Source organism: Sturnira hondurensis, unplaced genomic scaffold (assembly GCF_014824575.4).
Source record: "Sturnira hondurensis isolate 20B ecotype Veracruz unplaced genomic scaffold, ASM1482457v3 Scaffold0006413, whole genome shotgun sequence".
Classification (NCBI taxonomy): Eukaryota; Metazoa; Chordata; class Mammalia; order Chiroptera; family Phyllostomidae; genus Sturnira; species Sturnira hondurensis.
In genome coordinates, this window is record NW_028079044.1 from 5,762,882 (window position 1) to 5,781,255 (window position 18,374).

At 44.0% G+C, this 18,374-nt stretch overlaps 1 protein-coding gene across 1 annotated transcript in view; it reads left to right on the forward strand.

Moving 5' to 3' along the window:
- Positions 1-18,374, forward strand: part of EML6 (EMAP like 6) — a 229,424-nt gene that overhangs the window by 169,622 nt on the left and 41,428 nt on the right. The window contains exons 22-25 of the mRNA XM_037047921.1: positions 1,126-1,278; positions 1,561-1,692; positions 8,416-8,504; positions 13,484-13,660. Of these exons, the coding sequence (XP_036903816.1) occupies positions 1,126-1,278; positions 1,561-1,692; positions 8,416-8,504; positions 13,484-13,660 (551 nt within the window). The remainder of the gene's footprint in view (positions 1-1,125; positions 1,279-1,560; positions 1,693-8,415; positions 8,505-13,483; positions 13,661-18,374) is intronic.

Here is an 18,374-nt window from a genome sequence, read left to right on the forward strand (position 1 = left end):
TGGTTAAGATGATCTCCTCAAGGGAGATTACTTTCTGCTTTTTCAGCACTAGTTAAATAGCTGTTTAAGTGAAGGAAGAAGATATAGTTAGGGAGCCAGTGTGAAGCTATTGGTGTGAGCATAGTTTTCAGCACACAATAAACAGTGACTGAGGAGAGTGTATGGAAGCTCAGCAGAGAGTGCCTTAGCACCAGGTAGCATGACTGTCCCATCGCTGACACTGTGCTTACAAAGTCTTCAAAATAAGTTGGGGGCATATTCTTAGGATTCCTATTGAACCTGCCTCCACAGAGCCCATAAGCCTCATTAGAAGTGTGCCCTGTGAGCCTACAAAGCAGTAGAAAACACTGCTCATGCAGCAGCGTCAGCCGTGATTAGCTTTGCAGACACCTCTGGAAAGAACGTTGTCCATACCCTATTCTTCTCGTGACAGAAGAGGCAGGGACGAAATCCTTCACCTCTAGAGTTATTGTGACCCCTGCATCAGAGAATTGAACACTAAGGTTCTGCAAAGCAACTTTTACATGTAAGGCACGATATAAAAAATAGATTCTAGGAATTCTACTACAGAACCTCTGTTTTTAAGTATCACCTCTCTTCTTGGGAGCAAATATACGGGTTATAGTAGTCCTTTGAAAACCCCAGGCAGGCCCTGGCTGGCATAGCTCAGTGGATTGAGCACGGGCCGGCGAACCACACGATCGTGGTTCGATTCCCAGTCAGGGCACATTCCTGGGTTGCAGGCCAGTTCCCAGCAGGGGACTCACGAGAGGCAACCATACATTGATACTTCACTCCTTCTCTCCTTCCCTTCCCCTCTAAAGATAAATAAATAAAAATGTTAAAAAAAAAAAAAAGAAAACCCCAGGCATGCAGATGCCAAGAAATGAATGGATACCCTCAAAGAAATTGAAAGTGTGCTTTTAACATCATGCTCATTGTCCTTGGCTTTGGAGGGAAGGGATGTCTTAAGCCGTGGCATCTTAGTCCTTCTCACAAGTAGTGTCAAAGACAGTCGCATGTCCGTGCACAGGCGCAGACCCGCAAGTATGTCTCCAGCTCGTCACCGGTGTGTTTGACAGGAAAGCCGTGGGTAACGAGTGCTTTTCGTGGATTCTTTCGCAGGTGGAAGATGCTGTGCCTTCTCCCCTGACGGGAAAGCCTTAGCAGTTGGCTTGAATGATGGGAGTTTCCTGGTTGTAAATGCTGACACTGTTGAAGACATGGTCTCCTTCCATCACAGAAAAGAAATGATCTCTGATATTAAATTTTCAAAAGGTAAAGATGACAGCAAAATCTTTTTTAAATGTATTGGGACAAAAAGTTATAATAGTGGGGAGCACTGGCGGGGGTGGGATGGGAAGGGAGTAAAAGACAGAAAACTACTTGAACAACAATTAAAATAAATACATTTAAAAAAACAACTAAAAAAAAGAAAGTTACAATAGTGGACTATTTTCATTATTTCCTTGACCTTTTCCCCAGTTTCATATGCTAAGTTCCTGGAAGTCAAACTTTCTATGAAATGCTTTGATATTAACTGCACATTTTTCTTTACAGATACTGGAAAATACCTTGCCGTGGCATCCCACGATAACTTTGTGGATATTTATAACGTACTTACAAGCAAAAGGGTTGGCATCTGTAAAGGTGCGTCCAGTTACATTACACATATCGACTGGGATTCTCGAGGTAAAGTATGTTGTGGCTTTTAAAATATGATTCTTGTTCTTGAAAAATACTAAAGATGTTCATCTGTATAATCTTTCTAGAGAGGACGGCAAATGAGTTTTAGAGAAAAGCAGAGGGGCGACACCCCGCAATATAAAAGGCTCATTTTACAACCCAGAAGTAGCTGCTGTGAACATTTTGAGTATTTTTTCATTATGTTGAGTAGCATTGATTCAAGCCACTGAGTTTTAAGACAGTCGAAGACACACGATGCCTCCCATTGCCCTAGCAAGCCACCGCCGCCCCTTCAACTTCCGCAGGCTGTGTGCACGCCTCCGCCTCCTCCCCGTCTCTGTTCCCTTTTCCCACTGGTGCTCCCTTTCAGGGTGGGGGAAGAACTGCCCAAAAAGTCTCATGCAGTTTTCATTCGCCAGCAGAGGCGGGAAGTTATATTCAGCTTACCTCAGGTTTCTCTGCTCTCCCAAACTCCCAGCCTCCTCCCTGCCTCCTCCAAGTCATGCCCACAGACACCAGGGGAATAGGTCTGTTTATTTATTTAACAAGTCTAGCTTCTGCCCTGTGCAAAGGCTTAAGCCAGAAAATGTGGAGGATCCAGAAGTGTGATACATGGTTACTCCACTGCTCAGAGTTTACAATTTAGTGAGGAGGGAGACGTACTATTCAGACATACTATTCAGGGGGGCATACTATTCGTATTATTCAGTGCCTGAATAATGCAAGAGTACAAACTGACTAAAGCACGGGAGTAAGACATGCTGAGCCACAGAGGAAGTGGTGAGCCAGGCTGGGAACAGACAGGTGAGCAGCGAAAGGGAAGCAGCCGTGCTGCAGGGTGGGGCACCTTTGAATCCTCTCCTGGGAAAAGGTGGCTGGTGGAAAGGACAGGGCCCTGCCTTGTGGAGGAGGCGAGTCCACTGTAGCGGACTAGCACCAAGCCCAGTGGTGCGCTGTGAGGAGGAGCTCTCAGAAGCATCTATGGAGCCTCCACAGGAGTGGCCTTTGGGATGGATCTTGAGGATGAGCAGAAATTCACCCAGGTGGCAAAGTGTAGGGCGACCCTCCCAGGCTCAGAAGGAACATGGTGTCCCAAGACATGGGGGTGGGAAAAACAAGGGTGGTTAAGACATAGTGACTAATGCTGAGTGGCTGACGGTGTGATGGGAGGCAAATATGGAGAGACAGACTGAGACCGGATGTAGAGGAAGTTGAACATTGGACTTTAGTCATTAAGTAACCCCAAGAGGCTTGGGTGGGGGTATTTCCTACTATCTTTCGGAGGGCGAGTGAGCCTGGAGTTGGGGAGTAAAATAAACCAGAAAAAGAAGTGATGAGGGCCTCGACCAAAAAGAGGTTATTCCAGAGATGCCAGAATATTTTATTTCAAGTATTTCTTGAAGTAGTAACCATGAACTTCTGCCCAGACAGGCATTTAGCTGTAACTGTACTTGCCGTGCTGGAACGTGGCCTTTACGTAAGCTTTACAGCCTGTAGGCATTTTACACAGTGCAGCACAGAGGAGGAAAGAATGCCATTTATTGTAAGAGGTGCAAGTCCCAACAGGGCCAAAGGAGATCAGATAAGTTCCTCTCACTTACGTGTCAGGGCCACGCGGGACACGGTGCCGAGGGCTTAGGCTGGCATTTGTGACGGGGCAGGACACTGGCCGCCTGAGGACATCGGCTACCTGACAGTCATCTAAGAACCAGTGAGGCCAAGCGGGAAGATGGGAGCAGCCGATTCTCAACCCCCTTCTTTGATATTCTCTGCTGTATTCTCTGGAGGGTGAGGGGAAAGGCAGTGGCTTCTTCCTGTTTACTCTCTGGCTAACATGCCTAGGTATGCCTTCTTGTGAGAAAGATTTAGAGCGGTCAGTGCCAGCCTCAGCGTACATAAACTAGAGTATGGTGAATTTTAAATAAAATTCACTACACCCACACACAATACCTGACACAGCATGTAAAATCCCACCACTTCAATGACCGTTGGGAGAGTAAAACCAGTTTATTATTTGCATGTTAGGGAATGAAGAGAAAATGGAACATAGGGGGAATACGTTTTGGACAGGAAGACTTCTTTAAAATTATTTTTAATTGTGATAAAATATACATAACAAAAGTTACCATCTTAACTTTTTTTTCATTTATTTTTCAGTTATAGTTTGTATTCACCACTATTTTGTTTTAGTTTTAGGTGTACAGCATAGTGTTAGGCAGTCGCATACTTTACAAAGTGATTTCCTGATATTTCCAGTACTCACCTGGCACCATAGTTACTACAGTATTATTGCCTATATTCCCGACACTGTACTTTATATCCCCATGGCTGTTTTATAACTACCAGTATGTACTTCTTAATCCCATCCCCTTTATCACTCAGCACCCCCCTTACCATGTTTAAGCGTACAGTTCAGTGGACTTGCAAACTCACATTACTCTGCAACATCACCACCGTCCACCTCTAGAGCTCTTTCTGTTTTGTTAAACTGAGACTCCGTGCCCATCAAACAAGCATTTCTCTTTCTCCCTTCCCCAGCCTCTGGCAACCACCATTCCGCTTCCTGACTCGGAGACTTTGACTACTCTAGGTACTTCACCTAGGTGGAGTCACACAGTACATGTCTGTGTGCGAGTGCCTTATTTCACTGTGCACAGTATCCTCAAGGTTCATCCATGTTGTACCATGTGGCAGAATTTCCTTTATTGTTAAGGCTGAACAATGTTCCATTGTGTGTATCTACCACATTTTGTTTATTACTTTGTCCATCAGTGGACACTTGCACTGCTTCCCCTTTTTGGCCCTTGTGAACAGCACTGCAACGAGCACGGTGTAAAGGTGTTTTGAGTGTATACCCAGACGTGGGATTTCCGGATCACATGATGAAGCCGTTTTTCAGTGTTTGAGTTACCACCGTACTGGCTTCTGCAGTGGCTGCATTTCACCTGCCCACCGACAGTGTACAAGGTTCCAACTTGTCCACATCCTTGCCAATTTTTGGTTATTGTCTGGAGTTCTTTTTTGCTATGTTTTATTTTGTTTTTTTAAAGCAGCCATACTAATGGGTGTGAGGTGGTATCTCAGTGTAGTTTGGTTCACATTTTGAAAGTATTGTTTTTGACTCTGTGAATGTTTAAGCCCTGTGTTGAATGCTCAAGATGTAAAGAGGAGTAAATCCCAGATGGGGAGAGTGAGATCTTGGCCGAGATCCATGGTTGTCACCATGGCAGGGCCTAGGTGAAGGTCTGTGTAAAGGCCCGATGTAGAGCCACCACTTTTGCAGAGAGAGAGTCAAACCTCACTGTTTCCAAAATTGGGTCTGGAAACAGCTAGCATTCAGGATGACAGAAATGGCACTGAGAGTTAGGATGTCGAGGTCTTTGAGAAGTCACCTCACCTCTCCTCCTGAGTGACAGTCCCTTTGTCAGATGGGAGGATTGGACCGAATGGTCCCTAGGACAGAGAGAACAGAATACTTTCAATTTGGGGGCAGGAGTCACACCATCGACAATACCAGCAGTGCACCTGCCTGCAGGGCTTCCCTGGTTTGTCTCCGGTTTCACTGCCATGAGGTGTGTCACGTAGATGTTTCTGATCCCAGAGTTCTGCAAACCCCAGGCCTTGAGAATGAGCCAGGCTGCCTTGAGAGCAGCCTAGCTTTTCACAGCGGAGCCCTGGAGGTCTGTAAAGGGTGGAGGGCAGGATTTAGGAGCAGGAATCTGCTTCATTTCCTGACCTGCTCAAACATAGTGAACACATTTGCAGGAGCCAGCTGGCCCCTCAGGGATGGGGAGTGGCCCAGCCCTCAGCCCTCGAAGGCTTTCATGTCCATGGCAACCACAGGTCCTGGGAAAACCAAAAAGTGCATCGGGCCTTTGCAGAAACAACAGCTACCCCTGAATGAAGGCTCCTGCACAGAATGTGTGAGAAAGAAAACTAGATGTATAGAGAGAGAAATTATGGAAGGATGTCTTCTGTCTGCTATTAGTTCATTTCTAGAAATATCAGGACTATAAGATCATTTAACAAGTAACATTTTAAGCCATAATAGGACATCTCATTCCCATTTTCCTTACCAATGGCCCGATATGTTTGGTACATTTAGTACCTATTTTAGAATTGTTTTAACTTGTAGATGATATAGCAGCTGGGATGATGAGTGTGAATCGTCCTGTGGGCTACAGAGCTCTGGGCACCTGCAAGCTGTGCGACGTACTCTGCCCGCTCGGGCACGAGGGCATCTGTCTCTGTCAGTCTTGTTCTCTGTGAGCAGACATTGCTAGCGAATAAAAACAGGATTCTGAGAGAGTCGGCTTTCCGTTATTCAGGGGTGAATGATGTATACCTGGTTCATACAGACATTTATTTCGCTCTTTGTCTCCACTCCGGTCCTCAGAATATTTCAGCAGTTACACATTACACAGCAGCAGGCAGCAGGGGGAAAGTGGTGACCTAAATATTTCCTCTATGGCTTTAAAAAAACCTCGTAATAGCAGCAGTAAAGAAAATTGGGGGTGTGGGGTGGGGGGTGACACACACCCACAATTCCACTTTCTTGACACAAGAATAGTTGGTTTTTAAAAGAATTTCTTCATATCCTCGGTTGCAGGGAACAGAAACTGATTCAATCCAGCTTAAATTAGAAAATAATAATACAGGATGAGTTTGTGGAAAGACGTAGGGATATCTCATGGACTCTGACGGCAACAGGAAGAAAAGTCTCCGAGGAACTGGCTTCAGGAATGAACTGGAAACGCCCAGAAACCAAGCAGGCAGCTCCTTTCCCCTCCCGTTCTGCTCTGTGGCAGCTGGTTCCCGTGCCCCTGCTCCCTGGTGTCAGCTTTTGGGCCCCCCAGTCTGCACAGGCAGGCTTTCCTCCTCATCTGCACGCAGGCAGCTCTCTGTTGCCACAAAATGGTACCGTGCCTCCCAAAGTTCACATCTAATCTCAGCAAGGGGTCCACTGCTTCACCTTCCCCATCCCAGTTTCCCAGGAGAGAGAGTTTGCCCTGTTTCTGGGTCATGTTGAGGGCAGTTCTCGGGGGAAGCACGATAGCTCAGGAAGTCCCCAAGTGCCTGTGGCTCTGCAAAGCCCTTCGGTACTGCTCTCTGGTGTTTAGACTCTGCAATAGTCTTGCAATCATAAAGTACTTCACTGAGCTATTTTAAAAGCTTTTGGTTTGTTTTTCTAAGTATGACCTTTGAACTGGTATAAACGCAGTTGTTAGGATTATCTGAGAATTAGAATTCTTTGAGTTCTGTTAGTATCTCATGGCCAAAAATCTTCTAAAATTAGCTGTATTCAAAGAATGTTTTTTATTGAGTCCTCCAATCTTTTCTACATCCTTTATTTGCAATCACTTTTGAGATCTATTTAGTTCATTGAAAAAATATTACTCATTTTCTTATAATGCTGAGCAGCCAAAGCTAATTTAATTCCCTTTTTTTTTCTCATTTGGTTATGTATGCTCAGCCATAAGGTTGGGAAAATGTGCCCATTTCATTGGAAACCATTTTAAATTCCCTTGATCCACACAAGCAAGGCAAAACCCTCTCCTCACTATATTATAACTCAGCAAAGGACAGATGATTAAGGGTTTTCAATAATCAAACAAGAGAACCTTTTTTTTTTTCAATTAGTCACTTGGAAATAGACCTACATCTCTGAAGGTTAGCCAAGCTAGATTTCAGACCTGGGTGGCATCCATTTAATCATTAGAGAGCATGCTATAAACCATACAAAGTTCTTTCTTTGATATTATTTTTCCAAGGAGGACATTTCAAGACTACTAGATGTAAATAGTTATGGAAAAAAATGGGAGGAGAGAAAATGTGTGAGTGTGTGCAGGTGAAATATTAGGATGTCTGAGATCCGCGTCAGTCTGGGGCGAGGGTTGGGGAGATGGGGCTGGTGGGACGCTGGAAACCATTGAAGTGGAGCACTGGGCACGCAGAGGTGCTTCACAGTGTTCTTCCATGTATGTTTGCAATTTTTCATAATTAAAAAATGCTGAAAAAATACTAGAAAGCATTTTTTGAGTCATTTAAATTTCAAGCCATAAAGGATTATTGACGTGGTGGGAGGAGAATTAGGGAATCTTATCTTTTTCAACATTAATCAAACCAAACCCAAGATAATTTTATGTCACACTGTGAAAGAGTATTTTTGCGCAACGTTTTGTTTTGGGAAAGTCTTGGATTTCTCTATGTATTTGTGAGTGAGGTGGGAGAGATGTTAGAAATAAGCATTTATAGTTTGTTTTGTGTGTTATCTTCCTGTCTCTAAGGTTTAAAGGGCAAATTTAAAATTTAGACCTGAGGAAATGTGAATGTTTACAACAGGGTTCTCGCTTCTGACGCCATAGTTCTTGCCAGAGCAGTCTGCTTTCGCTACGTGCTAGGAGGCAACTGGGGGAAAGAGCAACAAACAGATTTTGTCAGGCTTTGGGAAAATAGCTACTTTCAGTGCAGTGGAGTCAAACGTGATTGTTCTGTTGAAGGATGGTCAAGGTCAGACTTTATGAGGTCCATATTTTAAAAAATCATAGCATTGGGATTTGTATGAGGCCATGTAATTGCCTTTACAAGTTCTTCTGATTAATTCACCATTTATTTACTCAGTTTATGAAACTTTGAGTAAAATGAATCAAAATAGTTGTAGCCATGCTTATTACTTTATACTAAAAATGCAGAGTTTAATTGTCTCTCTACTTCATTCTGTCATAACAGGAAAATTATTACAAGTTAATACGGGTGCCAAAGAACAGCTCTTTTTTGAAGCTCCAAGAGGCAAACGGCATGTAATAAGACCGTCAGAGGTAACAGTCACACACAAAGCTTTAAAAATGCATTCCGTGAAGGTTTAACATGTACATTTAAAAAAACCCATCCATTCTTATTCACTAATACATGGGTAATATTTTTAATAAAACCTATCAGTTCTCATCCACAAAAGGTGCATTTAGTGAACCTTTAAGCTTCATTGTTTCTTAAATCTGGTTTCTAGTTTTCTGCTTTCTGAGGATTTATGGGTTTACTGTATCGGTGGTGTAGCAATGTGCAGTTTACATTCTGCCTTATTATTCTGTGCCTGATGAAAATGACCAAGCTAACAATTGATATGCTTTTATTTCATTCAATATGTGGATTTGTGCAAAGCTTCTTATGAACATAAATTTTTGAGACATACTTTCTCAGTGTTTACTATTTGTAATAATAAGCAATATTTTCTGCAACAATAAGATACATGATCTTTCAGAGCAAAAACTATCCACAACCTGACTGTCCTGATCTGTCACACTTTCTTCTTCCTGTTTTCTTCATGTTCTTAGCCACACAACATAATTTTTTAACTGTTGAAATCAAAGCCTAGATAAAAATTGTGAATCCACAAACGAACCACCCTCTTCCTGAGAGCTCAGCTGCACGGTGCTTCTGTATAATGACCCTGGTGGCCAAAGGTCCCTGCCTGACTGATGTCTCAGAATGTCCTCTTAGTCCCAGGAGACAACATGACTCATTTATTTACCATGGAACCTTCGATGAAAGGCCAGGAAATGTTCGCTTCCTTTGAGGGAAAGTAGGTAAAAGTACACTACTGAGGGATAAGCATGTGCCTCGCTCCTCAGTTTGCCAGTAATATAAGCCATCGCAGTGTTGTAAAGTGCTCCCAGGGATGTGTGGGCACACCTCCCACTCGTGTTTGCACTGTTGCTACAGAGCTACGTGTTCAGTAGTTAGGGAACACCCTTGTGGAGGGTGGCATTGTATTAATGGAAATCGTTTACTCATCCCCCCAATTCCAATTTATTTATCTCCGGCCAGTCCCCATTTTAACTTAAAAAAATAAGTTTATTGGGGTAAATTAGTTAATATCATTACATGGGTTTCAGGTGTACGACTCTGTAATACGTGATCTATGTATTGCATTGTGGGTTCACTACCCAAAGTCTAGTCTTCCTCTGTCCTCAGGTATTTCACCTCCTTGCCTTTCTTCGTCGTCCCTTCACCCCCTTTCCCTCTGGAACCACCATACTGTTTTCTGTGTCGATGAGTTTGTTTTGTTCATTTGCTTGTTGCCTTTTGTTTTATATCCTTCATGTGGGTGAAATNACCTTCGATGAAAGGCCAGGAAATGTTCGCTTCCTTTGAGGGAAAGTAGGTAAAAGTACACTACTGAGGGATAAGCATGTGCCTCGCTCCTCAGTTTGCCAGTAATATAAGCCATCGCAGTGTTGTAAAGTGCTCCCAGGGATGTGTGGGCACACCTCCCACTCGTGTTTGCACTGTTGCTACAGAGCTACGTGTTCAGTAGTTAGGGAACACCCTTGTGGAGGGTGGCATTGTATTAATGGAAATCGTTTACTCATCCCCCCAATTCCAATTTATTTATCTCTGGCCAGTCCCCATTTTAACTTAAAAAAATAAGTTTATTGGGGTAAATTAGTTAATATCATTACATGGGTTTCAGGTGTACGACTCTGTAATATGTGATCTATGTATTGCATTGTGGGTTCACTACCCAAAGTCCTGTCTTCCTCTGTCCTCAGGTATTTCACCCCCTTGCCTTTCTTCGTCATCCCTTCACCCCCTTTCCCTCTGGTAACCACCATACTGTTTTCTGTGTCGATGAGTTTGTTTTGTTCATTTGCTTGTTGCCTTTTGTTTTATATCCTTCATGTGGGTGAAGGATATGGTTCCTTGTGGTTCCTGTCCTTTTCTGTCTGACTTATTTCACTTAGCATGATAAGTGGTTCTTGTCCTTTTCTGTCTGACTTATTTCACTTAGCATGATACTCTCCAGATTTATTTGCATTGTTCCATACAGAGAAACATTTATAGCCTTGAGTAAGGGATGTTTTTAATTATGCCATTCATTTAACTATGTCACTCATTCAACATCTGTTGAATGTGCCGGGCATTTCACACACCTGTGTTTTCATTTTCACGACAGCCTTGTGTGACAGTTGTCAGTCTCATTTTGCGTACAGGGAGATAAAGATCTCGAGAGAGTAAGGAGGACCATGGGGCTGCCTTCCCAGTCCAGAGGGCCCCATGTGTGGCTCTACCTCGATTTCTCCTGTGTATTTAAGCATAATTTTTGCATCACTTCCCCTATATTTTCCCACCCTGTTCTAGAGCTCCAGAATAAGTACACTAAAATAAAGTGCAGTTTAACCAAACGATGGGGGGCAACTTGAGACAAATGAGCAATTATCCTATAAAAGAATGCACATAAGAGAGAAGTTCATGTTAGGAGCCATCCTAAAATGCCAGGCTCTGGCTCTGAAGAGTTCGTGGTCACTCTTGCTGCACACTTGCTATTCCAGAGGCTGATCTCCAGTGCTGCTGGGGCTGCAGTGTCGGGGAAGGCCCTCCCGCTCATGCGCCCGCCCTCAGCCTGGCCTCCCTGGCACTGCTGTTCCTAAGAGCACCCAGGGGACACCTCCTTGTGTGCCTCACCAACATTGTCAGGCCCTTCAACTGAGTATGAAGGATTTTGAAATTTCCTTTAAAAATATTTTTAAAAGAAACTGCCACAGTGCAACTAATACAAAGTTTATTCAGCAAATTTCTTAATAGGACAAATATTAAAATGTTCATTTAAATCCGCCTGATGCAGTGTGGAGCAGTTGAAGCAGCCGCATGTTTCCCAGGAGGCCGAGACTCTGGAACTCAACCACCCCTCCGCTTCCCAAGCGTGGGGCGACTTACGTGACTAGCTTCCCTGTGGGCTCGCACAGTTGCCTCCTCCTCCCAAAGGTCATGATGGAGACAATAATGACATGCCTGCCTGAGGCAAGGGGCTAAGTCCCCTTGAGAACTCTCCTTCCATTGAAATTCCAGAGTTGGAACGAGTTTATTTACCCCTTTCGGGTCTTGTGGGTTAGAGGGATCTTAATGTTCTATGTTAAATGTAGCTTCCCGTGAATTACACATTTGCTTCCCCTGACGGTACAGTGTCCAGTTCTGACCACGGGTGTTCTGTTGGGGTGGCTGCGTGGCAGGCAACACCAGCCCACCCCCCTTTCCTGCCCAGATAATGAGGCCAGGAAAGGGGCCACCCAGGGCGGGGTCTCAGAATCGGAAACTGGAAGGGAGTCGGTGGCCCAGGGTGGGCCCCTGCTTCTCTTCCTGTGGAGGCCATTTAGGGTGTGGTGAGAGGCGCGGGAACTCCACGACCCCTCGGTCTGGCTCTGCCTGAGGCGCCCCAAGTCCCTGGGCCAGTGTGGGTTTTTGGTTCCATTCCTGTGTGTGTCCAGAAGAAACACAGAGCATTAAATCAGGACCAATTCGAGTGATGAAAATATGACCAGCAGCTCCCCTCACAACTAAAATACTGGTTGGGTCTTTATCTTGTCGTTTCTTTTCTAAGCAGTGGCAGCAGGCAGAAAATACAGAATTGGAAGCGAGGCGCTTTAGCAACCTGCAAGGCAGTTTCCAGATCCGAAGGGAGTGGTCTGGCCTTTAATTTAGCTACAATTTCTAATGATATGTATACTCTTTTAAACAGTCGCTTGAAGTACTTATCTAAAGAAACTATACTAAGAAAACCAATGCAGAGTTTCATTGTCTCTCTACTTCATTCTATTATAACAGACCTGAATGTGAGTAAATGAGAATGGACTTCCCGCAGGAAAGTCCAATACACAGTGTTGTTGTTATCATTTATTATTGTTTTTATCTTTAAAGAAAGAAAAGCCTCACCTTCACCAAAATTTAAGGTGTACAAATGCCAAACCCTCTATCCATGAATTTTAGACAAAACAATTTTAAAGGATAAAATATATATTCACGGCAATATGAACGGCTCTTCAGATTTTTAAGATAGTCCCTGTAGAGCATACAGAATAGTAAGCTAGCTACGGAATCTCTTCTTTCCTCCAAAGAAACATGCCTTTAAAAAGTTATGTCTTCTGACTTTTTAAAATAGTTTACTGAATGATCAGCCTCTTCTTTCCTCCAAAGAAACATTCCTTTAAAAAGTTATGTCTTCTGACTTTTTAAAATAGTTTACTGAATGATCAGCCTCATTGATGAATGTAGCTCAGTGGTGTCATTTGGGAACAAATGCCCCAGGGACGTTTGGGGTGTCTGGGAACAAGCTGGGGCCGGGGGGCTACTGGCATCCAGGGGGTGGAGGACAAAGCTGCCTCTAAGCACGTCACCATGCACAGGATGGCCCTGGCAACAGAGAGTTACGCAGCCTAAAAGGCTTATAGTGCTGACACTGAGAAACCCTGACCTGGTTTACAGCTCATGCAGTGATAAATGTCCAGGGAAGCACTAAAAAACTTCACTGTTGGACTTCCAAACTTGCAAAATGTTCATCTGATCTGGAGAAGAAACTATGGACATTTTACTGCAGTGTTGGTTTATCAAGACAATGCGTATACCAGTTTACAAAGCAACTTAGGCCTTGCCAGGTGGTTGGAGCGCTGTCCCATAAACAGAAAGATCAGAGATTTGATTCCCAGTCAGGGCACATGCCTGGGCTGTGGGTCTGGTCTCTGGTCAGGGCATGTACGAGAGGCAGCCAATTGGTGTTTCTCTCCCTCCCTACCCCTTTCTCTAAAATCAATAATAATGTCCTCAGGTGAGGGTAAAAATACATACATGCATTCATACATACATATGTACATACATACAGCTCAGAACTGTGCACCTCTGTACCCAACACAAATGCCGGATGTGGGCAAAGTTGTCATTTAGAGCTACTCAGCCTCAAATTGTTCCTTTTACATAGAATAAAAACCTCTCTAGGTTGTGCAAGATATATTTTCTTTTTCTTTTTAAGATCGAGAAGATAGAGTGGGACACGTGGACCTGTGTCCTGGGGCCCACCTGTGAGGGGATCTGGCCCGCACACAGCGATGTGACCGATGTGAATGCTGCCAGCCTCACCAAAGACTGCTCCCTCTTAGCCACTGGGGATGACTTCGGTTTCGTCAAGCTTTTTTCCTATCCTGTCAAGGTAACGTTGCATGTTTGTTATGTGTACTTGCTCAGGCTCATTCCCAAATCTACCTAGTGTGTCTAGGTGGATTTTTCAATATTGATGGCATAAGCAATCAATGATGTTATCTACAGTACAGTCTTTAAACTGTACAAATACCTCCATGGCATTATGTTTGCTAATTTGAGTCAGAGTCTGTGGCATATAATTTCTCTTTGAAAGGCTTTCACTCATCACCAAATCTAACATCTCACAAACTGCACAGTAAGACTTTTCATTAGAACCTCCTGGACCTTTGTCTTTCTAACAGATACCAGCATACTTCCTGAGATGGAGAGCTTACTACCTCACAAAGCAGCCCGATTCATTTTAAGATAGCTCCCATTGTTAAACTGTTTTTTGTTCTATGTCGAACCAGAAATGGCTTCTCTTTAGCCAAAGTTCTGCCTACAGAATCATCACTGATTAACTCTAGTCCTCTTACAACCTCGTCTGCAGGAGGGCCTCTTCAACTCCCTGAGGTCTCATTCCCTCCAGCCTAAACCCCCGCTCCTCCGCCGTTTCCCATGGGAGATGGGTTCCAGCTGCCCCTCCCTCTGAGCACACTCCTTTTTCTCCCATTTCAAATTTTCTGATCGAAGACTGACTTCAGTGCTTCAGATGTAATCTGCCCAGCGCAGAGTATGGTGGGACTTTATCTTCTTGTCTTGATTTTATATTTATTTTAAATTAAAGTAAAATGGCACCAGCTCTTTTGGCTGCCACACTACACAGCTGAATCACAGATATCATTGCCAAAAACGTCCGGGTTCTCCCCCATCTTATACTTACACAACTGACTTTCTAAATTCTAAACTCTGAGTACAGAACTTTGTACCAAATAAGACTTGGCTTGTTTATTGGATCTCATTGTTCCAAACTGCCAATGTTTTTTAATACTTTTTCTGAGTATCTGCTTTCTCTTCCAGCATCATGTCCTCCTCTGATTTCACAAGTGTGAGCTCTAAATGGTGCAAAGAAAACACATAGACTAGAACAACCAAGCCCCACCACTGGGAGCCCCATTCAGTTTGACACTCCAGTATCAATGCACACATTTAATTGTGGTTCTTCAGGAACACATTTACATCCATCTGATTATGCTGTCATGGACCTCATGTCTCCCTCTCTAGTCCAACAAGACATCTTTAAAGACCTGGCATACATCCTGCTGACACCCAGATGGACTGTGTCTCTGGTGTCCTTACTCCCCCCTTCCAACAGACCAGCCAACAGGAACTGAGGTCGTTCACAGTGAACCCCTGTTGCTGCCTAGTAACCATCACTCCCTTTTCCAAGTGCTAATAGACCTTCTGCGTCATAATTCACCCTAGAGTTTTCCAAGGATTGTGTCAACTCAGGAATCAGTATTTGCTGAAGTCTGCTTCTTTTCCCTTTAAGATACAGGAATCTTTTTTATGTTTGATGGCACCTCCCCTGATTTCTAAACTTCTAGGCTGTTACGGACTTTATTTCTGTAGCCGCATTTGAAGGCACCTGTACTTGAGTACCTGAGCTCTGTTTTGCCCTTTCTGGTTTGAAGAGCATTCTCTTTAATAGAGGAAATAAGTAAGTCTACTTTCTGTTCATGTTAAATCATCTGATTCAAGAAATGTTCCTAACGTGTCTCTATTTCTGCTTTTGCCCTACGCATATAAACCCTTTTCAGTGTTCTTAGTTTCTTTCTTTAACATTCTGAAACTACATTAAAGTTTTCCTTGCAAGACTTCTGTGTTCATTCTTGGTGCCCGCCCCCACTTCCATCATGTGCACTTGGACCCAAACACAGCCGTTTCCTCCGCAGTCATTTTGGTATCTTCAGGTGCTTTCTTGTCTCCCTCTATGTTTGTTAATGTCTGGTTAGAGAGTAATTTCTGGTCATTTTCTCCAAGACTCGCTTCTGATGGTGTCCAGTGTTCTCTTTGTTGTTCATCCCAAATTTCAGAGCCACCTAGTGGCCTGCTTTCAATGATCCCTCCCTTCCCTGCCAGGTACCAGCTCTTCTTATTTGATCAGAATTCAGCTTCATGGAGCAAATTTCCTGGTGACTTCTACGGTTTCGGGATGAGATTGCCAGCTGGACAAGTTGGGGATACCCTGGCATTAGTAGACCCAGTCTGGGCCTGTATTCAGGTGGCTGAGGTCCCAGATGCCCCTGCATCGTGCTCCTGTTCTGGGTTTATTGTTGGCCCTGGAATTCATCACCCACGTTTCCGCCCAGCTGCGCCGTCTGTAGCAGTCATGGCACCTGGGGTCCCTCAGACCCCCAGAGTCCCGGGGAGGTCCCTCAGGGACCAGCGAACGAAGTCGGGCCAGTTGTGGGGAGGGCCCTGGAGCCCCACCTCTGCTTCAGCTGGGGTTGCTCTGTGTTCCGTAGGCCATCCACTGATCTGTGTCAGGCTGTTTTTACAACAGTTTGTTAGAAAAAAATTCAAGCATACAGGGAAGGTGAAAGAAGGATGCAGTGAACTCCTAGAACCCCACCACCTAGAGACTACCTCAATGTAAACTGTAGACAACAGGATGCTTACCCCTAAGTGATTCACCTGCATAATCCAAACACCTATCAGTTATAAAACATTATCATCACCCCAGGTGGTTTCCTTATGCTTCTTCCCAGGCCATCTCTATCCCCCACTCACCCTCAGATGGAAAAAGTATTCCTATGGTTTTCATCATGGATTAGTTTTACCTGCACCAGAATGTCACGTAAATGGAATAACCAAGTAGGTACTGTTTGTTCTGTGTCGGGCTTCCTTCACTCAGACGAGGTTTCTGAGATTTCTCCCTGTTGTTGTGGGTATAATAGTGTCTGACTTTTTTTCATGGCTGAATGGAATTCCATTGTATGGATATAACAGAGTTTATTTACCTGGCTTATGAGGACACGTGTTTTTTCCAGTGTTTGGTTATAATAAAGTTGCTGTGAACATTTTTGGACAAATATTTGTGGCATATGTTTTCCTTCTCTTAATGCAGAGGACTAGAATTTCTGTGTCATAGGAGAAAATGTATGTTTAACTTTTTAAGAAACTTCCAGACCTTTTTCCATTTTTCTTTCCCACCAAAAAGAAATGTAAAAGTTTTAGCTGCCAACATTCAGTGTTGGCAGACTAGTAAAATTTAGCCGTGCTGGGGAGTCAGGAGCAAGAACTCACTGTGTTTGTAGTTTGCATTGCCTTGATGACTAATGGCACCGAGGGCTCTCTGCTTATTGGCCATTTGTAAAGTGTTTGTACAAATCTTTTGTCCAGTAGTTCAGATTGGATTGTTTACCTTTTTATTCTTGAATTCTATGTTGTAAGGTTTGATGGAAACAATAGTTCCATAATTTAAAACACTAGCCAATATAAACTTCTTTAATAGTATTACTTGTATTTCTCTGCTTTTTTTTTAATCTGATTTTTCTGGCACACTTTTCCTTCCAAATACATGTACCCAAACTACCAAGTATTTCTAGCCATGTAGTTACACACTTCCACTGCTCTGGGCGTGTTGGACAGAGTTCACCACCTGTTATGGACTGAGTAGTTCCCATCAAAATTCATTTGTTGAAGTCCTAACCCCCAATGTGACTATATTTGGAACTAGGGCCTTTATGAATATAATTAAAGCTAAACAAAGTCATAAGGATGGGGCCCAGATCTGATAGGATCAGTGCTCTGATAAGAGACCCCACAGAGCACATTCTCTCTCGATGCAGAAACACACCCAGCAAAGGCCGTGGAGCCCCCACTGAGAAAGAGGTGTCTGTAGCCAAGAAGAGAGCTCGCACCAGGGAACAGATTGACTGGCACCTTGCTCTTAGATGTCCCAGCCCCCAGCGCTGTGAGAAATGAATTTCTGTTGCTTAAGCCACCCAGCTTGTCATGTTTTGTGATGGCAGCCTGACCGGACGAAGACAGCATCCCATGGCAATATTCCAGCGTTGAGCTCCATGTCATCAAGTCTCATTGGTGTTTATGAGATGTTATCACCACACAGCTCTCTCTACATCCAAAATTTAAGTTCCATTTGTTAGACTCTAAGATAACGTCATCTCCTTGGTCCTTTTCCTTGTTCCACCTTCCTGCGAGTTAACAGGCATCTCTTCCAGGCATTTTTCCTCCCATGACAATAATATATCCTTACAGATTCAGTTTCATGGTTTAAAATCTTTGTGACGAGCCATTCGTCCTGTGAAAATTCCATTCCTTCTAGCCTCCCTGAGATACGCTCTCCTTTGCCAGAGCTCACCCATTTTTCCAGTGTGTTAAACCACGTGCGATTCTGTCCTTGGACACCAATTCTGTACAGCTAGCTGATTGCTTCCCAGCTCACCCCCTCTTTTCCAAAACAGTGCCCTTCCACTGCACTGGAGAGGCTAAAATATCATGGTTGCCCTGACCAGCATGGCTCAGTTGGTCGAGCGTCATCCTGCAAAGCAAAGGGTCGCCAGTTTGATTCCCGGGCAGGGCACATGCCTGGGTTGCAGGCCCCTCCCTGGTTGGAGTGCGTGCGAGGGGCAGCTGCGGTTCTCTCCCACACTGGGGTTTCTCTTCCTCTCTCTCTCCCTCCATAGCCCTCTCTCTAGAAATAAATAAGATCTTTACAAAGGTAAAATACCACCATCCCCCATTCTAAAGCCACCCCCCCTGGTTCGGGTGCTGGCTCTGGCGTTTATTAACTGTTTGACCTAAGAGAGTTTCTTAGC